The sequence below is a fragment of the Panthera uncia genome, chromosome X (assembly GCF_023721935.1).
Source record: "Panthera uncia isolate 11264 chromosome X, Puncia_PCG_1.0, whole genome shotgun sequence".
NCBI classification, from domain to species: Eukaryota; Metazoa; Chordata; class Mammalia; order Carnivora; family Felidae; genus Panthera; species Panthera uncia.
The window spans coordinates 36,736,212-36,750,347 of NC_064817.1; the positions used below are offsets into that span (position 1 = coordinate 36,736,212).

The 14,136-nt window shown below is 48.1% G+C and overlaps 1 protein-coding gene across 3 annotated transcripts in view; it reads right to left on the minus strand.

Moving 5' to 3' along the window:
- NDP (norrin cystine knot growth factor NDP) overlaps positions 1-14,136 on the minus strand; it is a 47,329-nt gene that overhangs the window by 10,122 nt on the left and 23,071 nt on the right. For all 3 annotated transcript variants that reach the window (XM_049644599.1, XM_049644601.1, XM_049644600.1), the window contains exon 2: positions 502-881. In XM_049644599.1, coding sequence (XP_049500556.1) covers positions 502-675 — 174 coding nt within the window. In that variant the 5' untranslated portion in view covers positions 676-881. The remainder of the gene's footprint in view (positions 1-501; positions 882-14,136) is intronic.

Sequence of the window (14,136 nt, forward strand, 5' to 3'; positions counted from 1 at the left end):
GGCTCCGCGCTGTCAGCGCAGAGCCCGATGTGGGGCTCGAACCCACGAACTGTGAGAACATGACCTGAGCCGAGATCAAGAGTCAGATGCTTAACCGACTGAGCCACCCAGGCGCCTCTACTCTACTTTTCTTTGTCGATAAAGAACATTACTGCTCGTGAATTTCACAGCCAGGGACGAAACACACCTCTCTCCCCCGTGCTTAGCAACAATTTCCTTGGGAGAACCTTCGGGCCTTTCCTACGAACTTTGAGCAGCCTGAAAGGAGAGAAGCTGCCTGGGTGTGCACATGGTCAATTAGGCGGCTTTACTGACAAAGGTCCAAAGCATGCTGGGAAACCCGAAAAGCAGGAAAAGCACGATTCTCCCGCAAGCCCCGTGGGTCAGCCATCTAGCTCAGGTTTGGACTACGATCATGGTTCTGCAGCCCCTGACAAAGGAACACGGCTCCTCTCCCGACTCTGGGAAGTCGCACCACCTTCACCGAGCCCTTCGTCTTACCTTTGAGCTACACTTGTACAACGGGTGACTGATAGAATCAACATAGTGGTGCCTCATGCAGCGCAGAGGGTCCGAGTCGATCATGAACGAGCTGTCCGTTTTGCTGTCTGTATCTCCCATCAGCGCCAGCAGGGAGAGCATAGAAAAAGATGCAGCGAGTGCATGATTTCTCATTGTTGTAAGGAAAACTTCTCAGAAGGAACAGCAGAGGGAGGCAGAGGACTAAAGATTGGCAATGCCTTCGCCCCCTAAGATCCAGTTCCTTCCCAGCAAAGGGCACGATCTGGCCGGAGCTTTCTGGTTGTCATTGTCCTTTGTGTGTCGGAGTCGGGTCTCACTGTTTCCACTTGCAATCCACCCTCACGATATCTGCCGCACAGCTGGAATGAAAACAGAAATGGTTTTCCCCAGAAACATTTACCCAGAAAAACGAATGGAGCCCAGGAGGTATTGAGTAGAATTTTTCCATGTCATTTTGAGGAAAGAGTATCGGTTTCCAGAGTGCCATTAGCACGGGCTGCCCTTCATCCTACCAGCTCCCGCCCCATAGCTTGTGCAACGTATTTATAGCCATTGGGAGGTGGACGCAATGGTTTCAGGAAAGCACATGTTGATTTCAGTTGCCGGAGCCCCACGTTTCTAAGGAGCAAGGATAGTTTGAACTCACGGTCAAGATGAAACATGTGGTTCTGGCCCCAGCGTAACTGAATACGGGTGGTCCCATCCCCATCCCTGGCTGGTGGGGGCGGGAGGGTCTATCCAGCTTCTCAGTGAGCTCTGGTGGCCACGTCAAGCGCACAGGACTAGAAAGGAGGCAGGCCAGCCCGAATGAACACAGGCGGCGTCCCAGGGGAAAGCAGCTCAGTTTTCATTTCCTAGTCCACCCACCTAGTTTTCCCCTTCTGTGCTCTGGGCCCATCCTGTTTTCGTTTGAAGCCCCGTGCCACCCAGCATCAATGACAAAGTGCATCTGAAATACGCATCTGAAATACACATTATGCGCGCCGGCCCCCAGTGTGGTTAAAGCGACACCCGCGTTATTTGCCAAAGAGTCACACGTTTCCACAGAGCCTCTGTAGCCTGAGCACCTGGTATAATGTGACAAAGTAAGTGGTCATCAGAGCAAACACTTACCATTACGATGGGATCAGGGTATACCAGTTGTCCTGGAATTTGCTTTGTGCTTTTTTTTTTTTAATATATATATTTCTTTAAGGTTTATTTATTATTGAGAAACAGAGAGAGACAGAGCACGAGCAGGGGAGGGGCAGAGAGAGAGGGAGACACAGAATGTGAAGCAGGCTCCAGGCTCCGAGCTGTCAGCACAGAGTCTGACGTGGGGCTCGAGCTCACAAACCGCAAGATCATGACCTGAGCCCGAGCCGGAGGCTTAATCGACTGAGCCACCCAGGCGCCCCAAAACTTGCTTTGTTCTTTTAACTATGTACTTCTTGGGCAAGGGACTGAGGTCCTGAGATCTCCCCATTTCACCTCACTAGCCCCCCTCCACATGGCCAACATGGGTGCTTTTTATCCCACCAGATGACAGAGCATCAAAAATATTTGCAAACTTTTAGGAAAACTAGGGGGACCTGTCGTTACATCCCAAACAAAAGGAACATGATAATAAAAGCTTCAGACAAACTTTCAAAAGGTATTTCAGATAAGAGTTTGATTATTTTGTTCATGGTACAACATTTTTTTTAACTTCCTACTTATGGCCAGTCCAAATAAACAGGGCAAAGTAATGATAAGATCCAGATAAGAACTTCAAGTCCCTGTAAGTCAATTCGTTTTGCTCCAATAGAATGGTCCCAGACCCACTTAGCCTCAGTTAGCTCTCTTGTGAGTGGGGGGGTGGGGGATCCCAGGCTGAAAAGTGTATGTGACAAAGGGCCGTTTCAGAGAACAGCATCCCTGGTGATGGCATAATCTCATCGCGAGTGTTTCTGGGAAATCCTATAAATGGCAGGACGGGCAGGGACCAGTAATGAGGAGACCCGCCTGGGCTGGAGCACTGCCATTGATTAGCTGGGAGACCTTGCACAGGGCATTTCAACTGGTCTGGCCTCAGTTTCCCCATCTGTAGAGTAGGAGAGTTGGAAAAGATGGCGCCTACCGTCCCCTCTTGTTCTAAAACGGCCCCGCCTGTTACGCACGGATTCAGTCACCACCATCTCCAAATGTAGAAGACAGTCCTAAAGGTAAGACCATATCTTCACACGACTTTGCACCACTTTCTTTTATGAGCTTGCTAATGGCAACATCTCATGAAAACTGATCAACCTGGGGTGCCTGGGTGACTCAGTCGGTTAAGCGTCCCACTCTTGGTTTTGGCTCAGGTCATGATCTGGCGGTTTCGTGAGTTCAAGCCCTGCGCTGGCAGCACAGAGCTTCCTCAGGATTCTCTGTCTCCCTCTCTCTCTGCCCCTCCCCACTAGCGCTGTCTCTGCCTCTCTCAAAATAAATAAATAAGCTTTAAAAAATTTATTTTTATTTATTTATTTATTTAAAAAAATTTTTTTAAGGTTTATTTATTTTTGAGAGACAGAGAGAAACAGAGTGCAAGTGAGGGAGGGGCAGAGAAAGAGGGAGGCACAGAATCTGAAGCAGGCTCCAGGCTCCGAGCCATCAGCACAGAGCCCGACGCAGGGCTCGAACTCATGAAGCGTGAGATCATGACCTGATCTAAAGTCGGTCGCTCAACCAACTGAGCCACCCAGGCGCCCCCCCCCCACAATTTTTTTATTTTTAAAAAATTGGTCAAACCTGACCCTAAAGCTCCAAACTGGCAAAGAATGACAAAGAGCATTTTTTTTTGTTTTGTTTTCTTTTCGGCCGCACATCACACTGAAACTCACCAAGATTTCACCTCAAAGAGCCAGAGCTTTCTAGGGTTCAACGTTCAGAAGCTGCAGCATTACTGACCATTTCCTGAGTTTCAGTATGACTATGTTATCCCAAGTGGTTATCTGTCTCTTTGAAGCCTTAATTAGTCTCAGAAAAGGAATTTATGGATTTCTCCTTTTACCGCTCCAGCCCTACAGGTATTTCCCCCCAGGAATCGGCGGTGAAGGGGTGAAGGGAAAGGCAGACATTCCGGTCCTGGCCCTCCCTCCCCATTTCCAGTCACTTCTCTTCAGAGCCGATGGCCGGCAGGGATGGTTAAATGAACAAAGCAAAATGAAAGAAAAACCCATAGCTTGATGGCAAACAAAACAAAGAAACAAACAAACAAAAAAAAAAAAAAAAACAAGCAAACAACATCCAATAACAAGACCCTATATATGTGAATGTTGAGACCCAGCTAGTCCATTTCTGAGAATTACCCTCCGTGTGAGATCACACAAGCATATGGCTATTCACTCCAACATTGGTTGTCATGGCATAAAGTTGGACACTGCACAAAATACCCATCACCAAGGGACTGGCTAAATATATTATACAGCATTCACACAATGGAATACTATGCAACTGTATAAAGAAGGATGCAGTGACTCTACTAATTTGTGTGTGATAAGAACATATATTTGTGTTCATTTATATTGGCACAGAGTCGCTCTGGCAGGGTAGTCAAGAAGTTCTACGATGAGCTATTTGCGACAGCGGGAGGATAGGCATGGGAGGAAGACTTTTCACTGTATACAGACATCTATTTTCTTTGTGCATTTCCAAACTTGTAAATGTATTGCCCATCCAAAATTTCATTCAAAAAAATTACACTTTGTCTTTTCAAAACTTGGCTTAAAAATAGCAATTAAGTTAATGGATGCTTACGATTTGTGCCAGTTTGAGTATTTTCGTAGTATCATATTTTTATCTCTTATAAATATTGGAAGACGTGTTAGTCTCTTTTTTAATTTTTTTTTTTTTAATTTGAGAGAGAGAGAGAGAGAGAGAGAGACCACCAGTGGGGGAGGGGGCAGAAGGAGAGAGAGAGAGAGAGAGAGAGAGAGAGAGAATCTCAAGCAGGCTCAGCATGGAACCTGATACAGGGCTCGATCCCAGGACCCCGGGATCACGACCTGAGCCGAAATCAAGAGTGGGACGCTCAGCTGCTCAACCGACTGAGCCGCGTAGGGGCTAGTCTTGTTTCTTAGTCAAACATTGTTTCTGGTGGATCATTTGGTTCTTAAGCACTACTGCCACCTACTAGCAACATCCTGAATTGCAAGCACAGTTGAATTTTTTTTTTTTTTTCCTAAAAGGTAAAGATACTTTTTGCAAAAGTATTTTGCCAACGAATGCTGGGAAGCATATAACGGCAAAGAGATAGTTAATGTCACACAAAATGTAACTTTATTATCTGATTTTCTCGTTGAAGATAAGCTGAACCCAGAAGTGGTAATAAAGATAAAGTATAAAAGCATGACAGGGAAAATGTTACTTTACTGCTGATAAGAAATACATTTTTCATTTCCACACACTCACAAAGCATGGTACTTTTTGTTCAGTTTTCATGTTAAACTCCGAAACAAGAATCCAAGCAGCGATGTACATATGCCACAGAACTCACAGAGCTCTCAAAATATAAAGGTCAGATTCTTGCAACTTAACATTGGAATTTTTGCCTGAAGTGCTCAAATCGAATGAACCGCCACCATCGTGTGGAAGAAGTAAACCTCACGAGGCTCAAACAAAGAGCGATGTTAAATCAAGTTGTCCGAACGCCGTGTTAGTGGCGGGTGCATAGGGGAGAAGCACACAGGGTCAGGGGAAGCATTCACGAAGAGGAACACGAAAATGAGGGAAATTCACATCACTCGAGAGCCCTGATTTACGGCGGCTTAGCGGCAATTGATGTCTGTCTTGAAGGAGCTCCTGTCACTTTTCCCAAAGTTAAATTAATTCCAATTTGCTTTCTTTCTTTCTTTTCTTTCTTTCTTTCTTTCTTCCTTCCTTCCTTTCTTTCTTTCTTTCTTTTTTTAAGCCACATAGCATCAAAAATCAAATGCTGCCCATCGAGACTGAGAACCTCGGCCTGGCCAGCGATGGATTGAATGAGAAAGCGACTCTCTTGCTGAACTCAGGAGCTCCAGGGCCACCCCGTGCGCTGGGTACGGTCTCTGAGACACGGACTTGGCCGACGTACAGAGCCCACATTCTCATCCCTCCGATGTAGAGCCTCTGCCGGCAGGAGAGGCACGTAGGCCCGCGTGCCCGACTTTGGAGCTACCCTCCAAACGATACCAGTGGAAAAGAACAACTGGTGCCCAGATTTCCCCACCTGTCATCCTCGGGGAAATAATATAGCAGAGCTTACAGCGGGCCCAGCCTCCTGGGTGAGAGATGGTGTTGTGTCCACAGATCAGCTCACTCTTGGGCTGACCTTCTGCCTGGCAGAGGCCGGACTGCTGGTTTCACACAAGTTATTCCGGCAACAGGCTAAGACGAGCGGCCTGTGCCAAGAATGGCCTTATTCTTGCCCTGCTTGCCAGGCGAGAGAGGGCAGTGCTTGGGTATCCATATTCCCACCCGGAGGCTGTTTTCAGTATTAATAGATGCAAGTAATGCCTCCTGTGGCTCCTTTCTTTTCTTTTCTTTTTTTTAATTTTTTAAAATATTTTTTACTTATTTTTGAGAGAGAGAAAGAGACAGAGCACGAGTGGGAGAGGGGCAGGCAGAGAGGGAGACACAGAATCCGCAGCAGGTTCCAGGCTCTGAGCTGTCAGCACAGAGCCCCACGCAGGGCTCAAACCCATGAACCGTGAGACCGTGACCTGAGCCAAAGTCGGATGCTTAACCGGCTGAGCCATCCAGGCGCCCCTCCTGTGGCTTCTTTGTACAAATATGTATTTAACACACATTCGTTAAGCACCTACGATGTGTCTCCTTTTGCTCTAGCAGATAACAGTTAAGGGTCGGGGGGGGGGGGCGGAAAAATAGGGCCTATTCTGGTGCCTTCTTCCAGCTCACTGCATCTACGAGCAAAGAGGCTTGGCCTGTTGTTTCCTGGGTAATTTTTTGGACACAAGGATCAACTCTCTTAACATCTAATTCATATCTAACACGCATTGCATCATTTCTAAGAAGATTAAGTTAAACAGATAGAACATCATGACTTCGGAATGGCGTCAGTGTAACAGACAGAATGATTTGATATTTCCTATCATTTAAAACAACCCTGGCGCCAGGGTGGCTCAGTCGGTGGAGCATCCGACTTTGGCTCCGGTCATGATCTCGCGGTTCGTGAGTTCGAGCCCCATTTAGGGCTCTGTGCTGACAGCTCAGAGCCCAGAACCTGCTTCGGGTTCTGTGTCTCCCTCTCTCTCTGCCCACCCCCCCCCACCCCCCACTCATGTTCTCTCCCTGTCTCTCAAAACTAAATAAAAACATTTAAAAAAATTTAAACAAACCTCTCAGGCACGAGTAAGGGTAAACATGGCAGAACACACAGCCTCTCTCAAAGGAACGGCCAGAAAGAAAAAGAGAAGACTGAAGTGTGGAAGAAAGCTTGCCTTGAGAGAACGCATCACACCTAGGCTTTTCGAAAGAGAAAGAATTCTAGGTCTAATCAGAGAGTGTGAAGTGCTAAGTAACTCCTTTTCAGGAACTCCAAGAATTCCAATTGGATCTAGTCAACTAGATGCCTTGGAGAATAAGTCAGATGCCTCTTCCCAAGGCACTTAATTTATAAACTGTAAACAGCATGTTGGATTTTATAAAGCATGCCATGCGCTCAACGAATGGTTTTTGATATTATTCCCATCTGGCGGCACATCAGTAAGCAGCCAAGCAGTCAAGCCCGGGCTGACCCGGGGGCAGCGGTACTGAGGCTGGGCAACCACAAGGTCACTGGGGAGGGTGTGGCTCGCGCCCTTGTCATCTCCCCGTGTCTATTCTCCGATGGGGGGGGGGGGGGGGGGCGCGTGGGGTGTGAGGCCACGCCTGCCTCCACGGTGCACCTTGGGAGAGAGACGGCAACTTCTTTGCAAGTCGACCTGAGTCTTCCGGTCTGGGATGGGACTCTGTGTTCTCACAACCTGCATTCCTAGCCACGCATGGCCAAAGGCAGCAGTGGCAGTGATGGAGAGAGGAGTGGTGGGACAAGCAAGGCGCGGGGGGAGGACCACAGCCTGGGAAAAAGGCAGTAAATCACGATCCCGGAGGAACGAAGGGTGCAAAAAAGAAGGACTGGGAATAGAAGTGATTTCTGAGGATGAGTCAAGTGTCAAGTGTGTGTGTGTGTCCTTGGATTAAATAGTTTTACTGTCTGGGGAGGGACTGGTGTGGGAGGACTTGACCTTGAGACTTGACTGAAACTTAAAAATCCTGATTTTCGGGACCTCCAGAGGAGCCTCTCGTTAGTCAACCTCCCGCTTACCTACAGCTTTCAATTCTTCTTCCCCAAACCCACTGCCAGCCTGGGTTCAGTGTCCCATGCCCCAGTGTTCTGCACTCATTTGTTAGAAATATTAGATAATTATTCCACTGCATTCTGAAACCAGAAGAGCATTTTTAGAATTTTTTTTAAAAGATCATTTTTGTGTGTGAAAGAGAGAGAGAGAGAGAGAGAGAGAAACAGCATGAGTGGGGGAGGGGCAGAGAGAGAAGGGGACAGAGGATCCCAAGCAGGCTCTGTGCTGACAGAAGCGTGCCCGACATAGGGCTCGAACTCGCGAACTGCAAGATCATGACCTGAGCCAAAGTCAGACGCTCAACTGACTGGGCCACCCAGGCGCCCCTGAAACCAGAAACCCTTCCCCTCACTGGCTGTGTGATCCCGAGCAAGTCCCTTGCCTTCTCTGGGACACAGTTTTCTCATGTACTAAATGAACGGACTGCTCTAGATGTTGGTGGGGTTTTATCCATTTCCAACATCCTCCAACTCTATCCTACCTTCTCAGAGTACAGCAAGTGCTTCGGGGCTTCATTTTCCCCGAAGCAATACTACAGTAAGAAAGGGTTCCTTTCTTACTCCAGAAGTTAATGATTGCAGAAAAGTCCAAACAAGTTGTAACGTGGGGCCTGAAGCAAAACCAAAGGTCAAGCCATAAGAATTTGCCCTTTTGATGAGACCATATTGGTGGCCTGAAATAAAAATAGCCCTAAATAACCAATTGACTCAGTCCCTGAATGTACCAACTATAGTTATAAATTAGTGATATGCTGTTCATAGTAAGAAGTGGTTGGCGAGGATATGTAACCAGTCCCCATGTCTCTTAGACTTGTCTTAAAATTTGCAGTGTTTCTTTCCAGTCTCCACCAAATGGGGAGAGGAGAAACACTGATGGCAGCCAATCATGGAAGAAATGGTGGATTTCTTTCTTTTGATGATGGTGATATAAACTGAGTTCAACCCTCCTGCACTTTTCCTACGAATGACCTTATTCCTAAACCGAGGTTGAGCCCCAGATCGGCATCCCCTGGTGGGGCCATCTGAGATACTCTGGTTCGGGATAGAAGAGGAAGATTAGTTAGAAGGGTCGTCTTCTTGGTGGATGCAAATTAATAAGGTCCTAGCGGTCAAGAGCAAGGCACTCTGCTTGGTAAAGCATCCATAGAACCTTTATGCTAGTGGAGGTACATTCCTGAAGCCCCGGGTGGGGACTCGGATCTAAAAGAGTTGCCTGTTGGTGATGGCTCTTGGATCCAGTGCTGGGCTTCTGTGGGCTTCTATAGTTTCTATGAAAAGACCCATTCTGAGTTCTTAATGGTTGATATAACTAACCGACTTTTAGAGTACAAAACCTTGCATAAATTGGAAGTGATGACGTCTGATTACCCGTGTGTGTCAAAAAGCACGATCTGGTTGAAGTCTTTTCCTCGGGGGGTTTGGATTATTTCTGTAAATCTACCACTCCACTGAAAGCTGTGGCTGATACGGTGACGAGCTGTCAGAAAATGCTTAGGGGTGGCCTTTCCACGGTGCCACGAATCAACGACCGCCCTAAACATGGAGCCCCTTTCCATCCTTCCATCAACAGGGCGTGAAAACAGGGAGAGCAGAGCGGAAGCCATAAGAGAAGCAACAGAAGAGAAAGAAGAAGGATTTTCTTTTCTTTTTTTTTTTTATGTTCAAAATCTGCCACTGCTCTTTCAACGATTGCAAATAGCCCAATTTCAGAGAGGGAAGATTCCCTACATTTTACCCACTCTTTCTTCCCCTGAAGGGGGTTTCCCATGAGGGGTGAGAGTTTTGAGATACCCAACCCAGGGGACTCAGTCCTGCCAGAGCATGAAGGTCTGCTCTCCCTACGGGAAAGAAAAGGTGACCAGGTGTTCTGGGGACCCTAGTGCCGGTGCAATTCGATACTTGCTCGGCCGCTGGACTGCTGGCTTTGGTGTGGCCTTAGGAGAAGAGAGGTGACCAATGTTAGCTCAGGGTACAGGCTTCCTTTTGCCCTGGAGCCAAATGAGTATGTTGGCTTTTCTTCAAAGTATCCAGCAAAGTGTTTCCAAAGCTGCGTTTGAATCTCCTCACCCGCAACAACGATTTGGAATGATGGGTAGTGATCTCACCTAACAGCTGTAGAGCCCTTAGTTAGAAATGGGGCATAAACAATGGGACAAACTCTCTCTTCCCAGTCTCCATTCAAATGGCCTTTTCTGCCCAACGGTGGGATTTGAATACCGAATTCAATCCTCTTGTAATCCATGCAGACTTCCGTCAAAGGGGCAAGGTGAAAATACAAACACGCCGGGGTACATTTTCCTCCCATATTGCTAAGAATTCTGAACTCATTGGGCTGTGGGTTTTCCCTTTGTATTTTTGCTTTGCGTAAACTCTGCACACTTACGGCTAGCCATGGCATTTGATTGTCAGTCCGCCTTGAACAATTCCGTTCTGCTGCCTTTGGATTTCCAACCTCAAAAGAAAAATCTAAATTCCGAAAAGGAGTAATTTCCCATAGTTTGAAGGAAAGAAAAAAAAATCACAGAAATGTATCAAGTCCTAAAATATTGCCTTGTGCTTTAAAAAATCGGACTTTGATTTTTCACGTCCATTTTAGGCACATATGTGCCTACATTTCACTGAGAGCTGAGGATGGGGATATTTTTTCACTCGAAGAGTTGACCTCCTTTTCTAATGCCAAGTAAAGAAGGCAACCTCAGAGTTCAAACCCCTCTTCCTGGGGGGGGGGGGGGGAGGGGGGAGTAGGTGAAACTGAAGGAAGCTTCCTTTTCTGAAATGGTGCCATTTGAAAATGTGGGGTGGCAGATTTTGAACATCAAAAATAATCCTTCCTCCTTCTCTTTTGTTGCTTCTCCCGTGACCGGCTCCCTCCCTGCTTTTATTCCCTATTGATGGCAGGACGGAAGGGGACGCCCTGTTTAGGGCTATTGTGACATTCTGACAGTTCATCAACTTTTGTGAATGTATTAACCTGTTGCCCTTTCATTTTTAAAGGATACTGCAATTGGTTGGATCACAGTTTGAAAGGAAAAACTGGGCTTGAGCCAGGCCTTGGAAGAGAGAAAATTGTCTGAAAAATTCTTAGCTTTTGCAGAAAAACAAAAAGAGAAACACATCCACTGCAAACCTTCTAGAAACCAGTTTAAAGCTACCAGTCAGCGTTCATGTGCAGATTTTGACATGAGGGCGAAACGGACCCCAATTGGATGAATTCCTGATTCTAAGCACTGGGGATATATTGTCGACTGAAGTTACCCATTCTTTGAATTTTCTGAGTCAGCACTCTTTCTAACAAGAAAGCAGTTGTTCCAGACTGTGAACCCCATCCAGGGTGTTACATTCTGACGACTGAAAATGGGTCTAGGGGGTGTAACTCTCAGCCATCGGCACAATCGTCCTCAGAAACTCAAACGTGGGGTGTTTGTGTGTGTGTGTGTGTGTGTGTGAATTTGCAGCATGCAACCTGAACAGCCGAGCCAGCACTCATTTCTATACCAGCCTCTCCCGCCGCGCTGCACACGCTTGGGGGTTTCGGAAGGATTCCCCACCCTTTGTCTTCTGCCCGAATCAAACACAGAAGTTCATGGTTGCTGATCTGACTGGTGAGGAGTGGGTACTACCAGCTGGAACGTTGCCACTGGCAGGGGCAGACAGGAAAATAGAAATGCTCTTAATGTCCTCCCAAAGAAAACCTTTGATGGACAAAAGAGCGGTTGTATTTTTACCCTCTCCCTTCATGCTGCCAGGCGTCTTTAAATAGATCCTCTAGCCTAGGGACTTGTATGGAATAATTCATATTAAAACCCAAGAAGTGGCAGAGGAGGGTTCTTTCTTCTCTTTCTTTCCTCCCCCCCCCACCCCCCACCCCTTGTCAAGCGAACAGGAAAAGACTCATTTTCATTCAGCTGTGTTAAATTTCTCCTTTTGGGTCTTTTAATGAACTTGAGCTAATTCAGAAAAGACTACGAAAACCCCCAGGAAAAGAAAAGGAATAGGAAGCTGCATCGTCGATTGCTCTTGGATACCTTTTGGTCCCAAAGACATTAGCAGCATCTTTCAAGGATGCTTTTAAACCCATCTTTGAAGGGTTTGCATGAGGCTCTTAAATGGGGATGCCTAATTGAGAAGCCCAGTGCCTTCCATTGGCAACTCATAAACCAAACGGTTGTTCTGCTGGTAGGAGAGAGAGAGAAAAAAAAAGGAAGGAAGGAAAGAAGGAAGGAAGGAAGGAAGGGAGGGAGGGAGAAAAAGTCCTCCCCATCTCCTCGGCCCCATGCATTTTTAGTTCAGCTCCGGCTAGGATCCATTTTTTCCCTCTCCCTTTCGCCCAATTGGGTTTCCAAAAGACAGTCAAGCTCGTGCTAGCCAAATGAAAAACCCTGTCTGTCCTTCTTTTTCCTTGGGAAGGGACGGCTGTGGGAAGGACGGAGAAAGGGGGCGGAGTGGGGCCTGAGGATCCAGGGAGCTTTGTTTTAAGCCACTTGTCCCAGGAACAGACAATAATCACATTTCTCTTAATGTAGGCCGAAGTGCATCCAGGCGTTCCCATAGCTGTCCACCCCCCAGCCCTGCGCCGGAGGAGATGTGCCGGGTCACTGTGATGGTATGCCTGTCCCCGCCAGCCCGGGGTCACTCCAGCCCCGCTCTCAACCGCCTGAGGGGCAGGCCGAGCCCTGCTCCTCTCTGCGAGTGGGTTCAGGCTCAAGGGCTCCAGAAGCCCCCCCGATCCTAGCAGATCCTCTCCCCCCCATCCCTCCCCCCCACCCCCGATGGAGCCGGACCCAGGCTGTCTGGAAACTCAGGCAGGGCAAAAGAGCAAAGCTCACAATGGCAGAAGCTCCGGCGCAGGGAAAAGGGGGCGGGGTGCGAGTGGTGGAGAGCAAAAGAAAATAAAAGCCACATGCCACCCAGGAAGATTCCAGGGCGGGCGGGAAGGAGGTGGCGGAGGAAGGACTTGCAGGCAACAAGTGCCCAGACGTGGCACTGCCAGTCTAGCTGGATTCTTTTCTGAATTAGATTATGCGAAAGAAAGCGGGGAAATATATAGCCCGCCAGCTGTTCAAAGGCTTACAACCTTGCTTTTATTGTCCGGGTAAGTTGGTGAGGTGGGGCATCAGAGGAATTCCACACATACCAGCCCCGAGAAATTTTAATATGTTCCACAGTGTCATACACAAAGAGGAAATGACAGCTGATCACAGCCCAGGGCAGGCCACAGCGATCTGGGCCCTGGAGCTTACCCACCCTCACATGGCCCAGCTCTCTTCCATTGCTTTAGCACTTCGGTCATTCCACCTGCCTCCCCATCCCTTCTGCCCCTGCTTGGCCCAGCCCGGGGGTGGGGGGGGTGGGGGCTGGGGGGACGGGGAGAGGTGGCCTGGACAAAGTAGCAGGAGCGGAGTGTCATGGGAAGAGGTGAGCCTGGCCTTAGAGGCCGCTGGCCAAGAAGCTGAGGCTGGCTAGGGTGAGTCAGGCACCCCAGGGAGTCAGAGGCATTTTAATCCAACCACGGGGGCTTATCTGCTGATAAGGACCGAGAAATCAAGGACTCTGGTGATGCTGTCTTCAGGGTGTTTTTTTTTTTTTTCCTCCCCCAAGTAACCTACCGAAGCCAGAAAACACAAGACTGCCTTATTTCAAAGGAACACTGCGTGTGGCTCTGCCTGGGACCTAGGCTTGGGGAATGACTTCCGGCAACTTCTTCCCAGGGGCCCCCTTGAATTTAGGCCAGACCCCAGAGGTCACTGGTTCGGATCCTGGGGGCGGGACTAGTGAGCGGTGGGAGACAGTGATAGCATCTTCCTCCGGGCATGTTTTTAATTCAGTGATTCATCCAGTGGCCCTGATGTCAGCTGCTGAGTAGGTGACTCACAGCCATCCCTGATAGAGACAACACGTGATCCTCTCCAAAGTGTGCTCAAGGGAGCGGAGAAAGGATTAACTGCCCTTTTTCCAGGCTTCCTCTACCCAGGCGGGAAAGGTCCGGGCCTTGTCAGCTTTGAGTGATGTGTACCCGAGATCCGGTGATAGAGGCCTCAGGGGAACCCCTTCGTCACAAATGGAAAGAAAACCCATTGATAAGCGACAATCATTTCACGTAAGCCTGGGTATCAGCAGATATTTGAAATAGCTCTTTGTTACAAGAAAGTCATTGACCCGTTTCCCCGTTGGCAAAGTCCATCGCAGTCCCCAAATCTAACTGCAGAGGGCATACAGGCTGAGAATGAAGGCATGGGACAATGCCTCATTCACCTTTGCATCCATCAGGACTAGCGGAA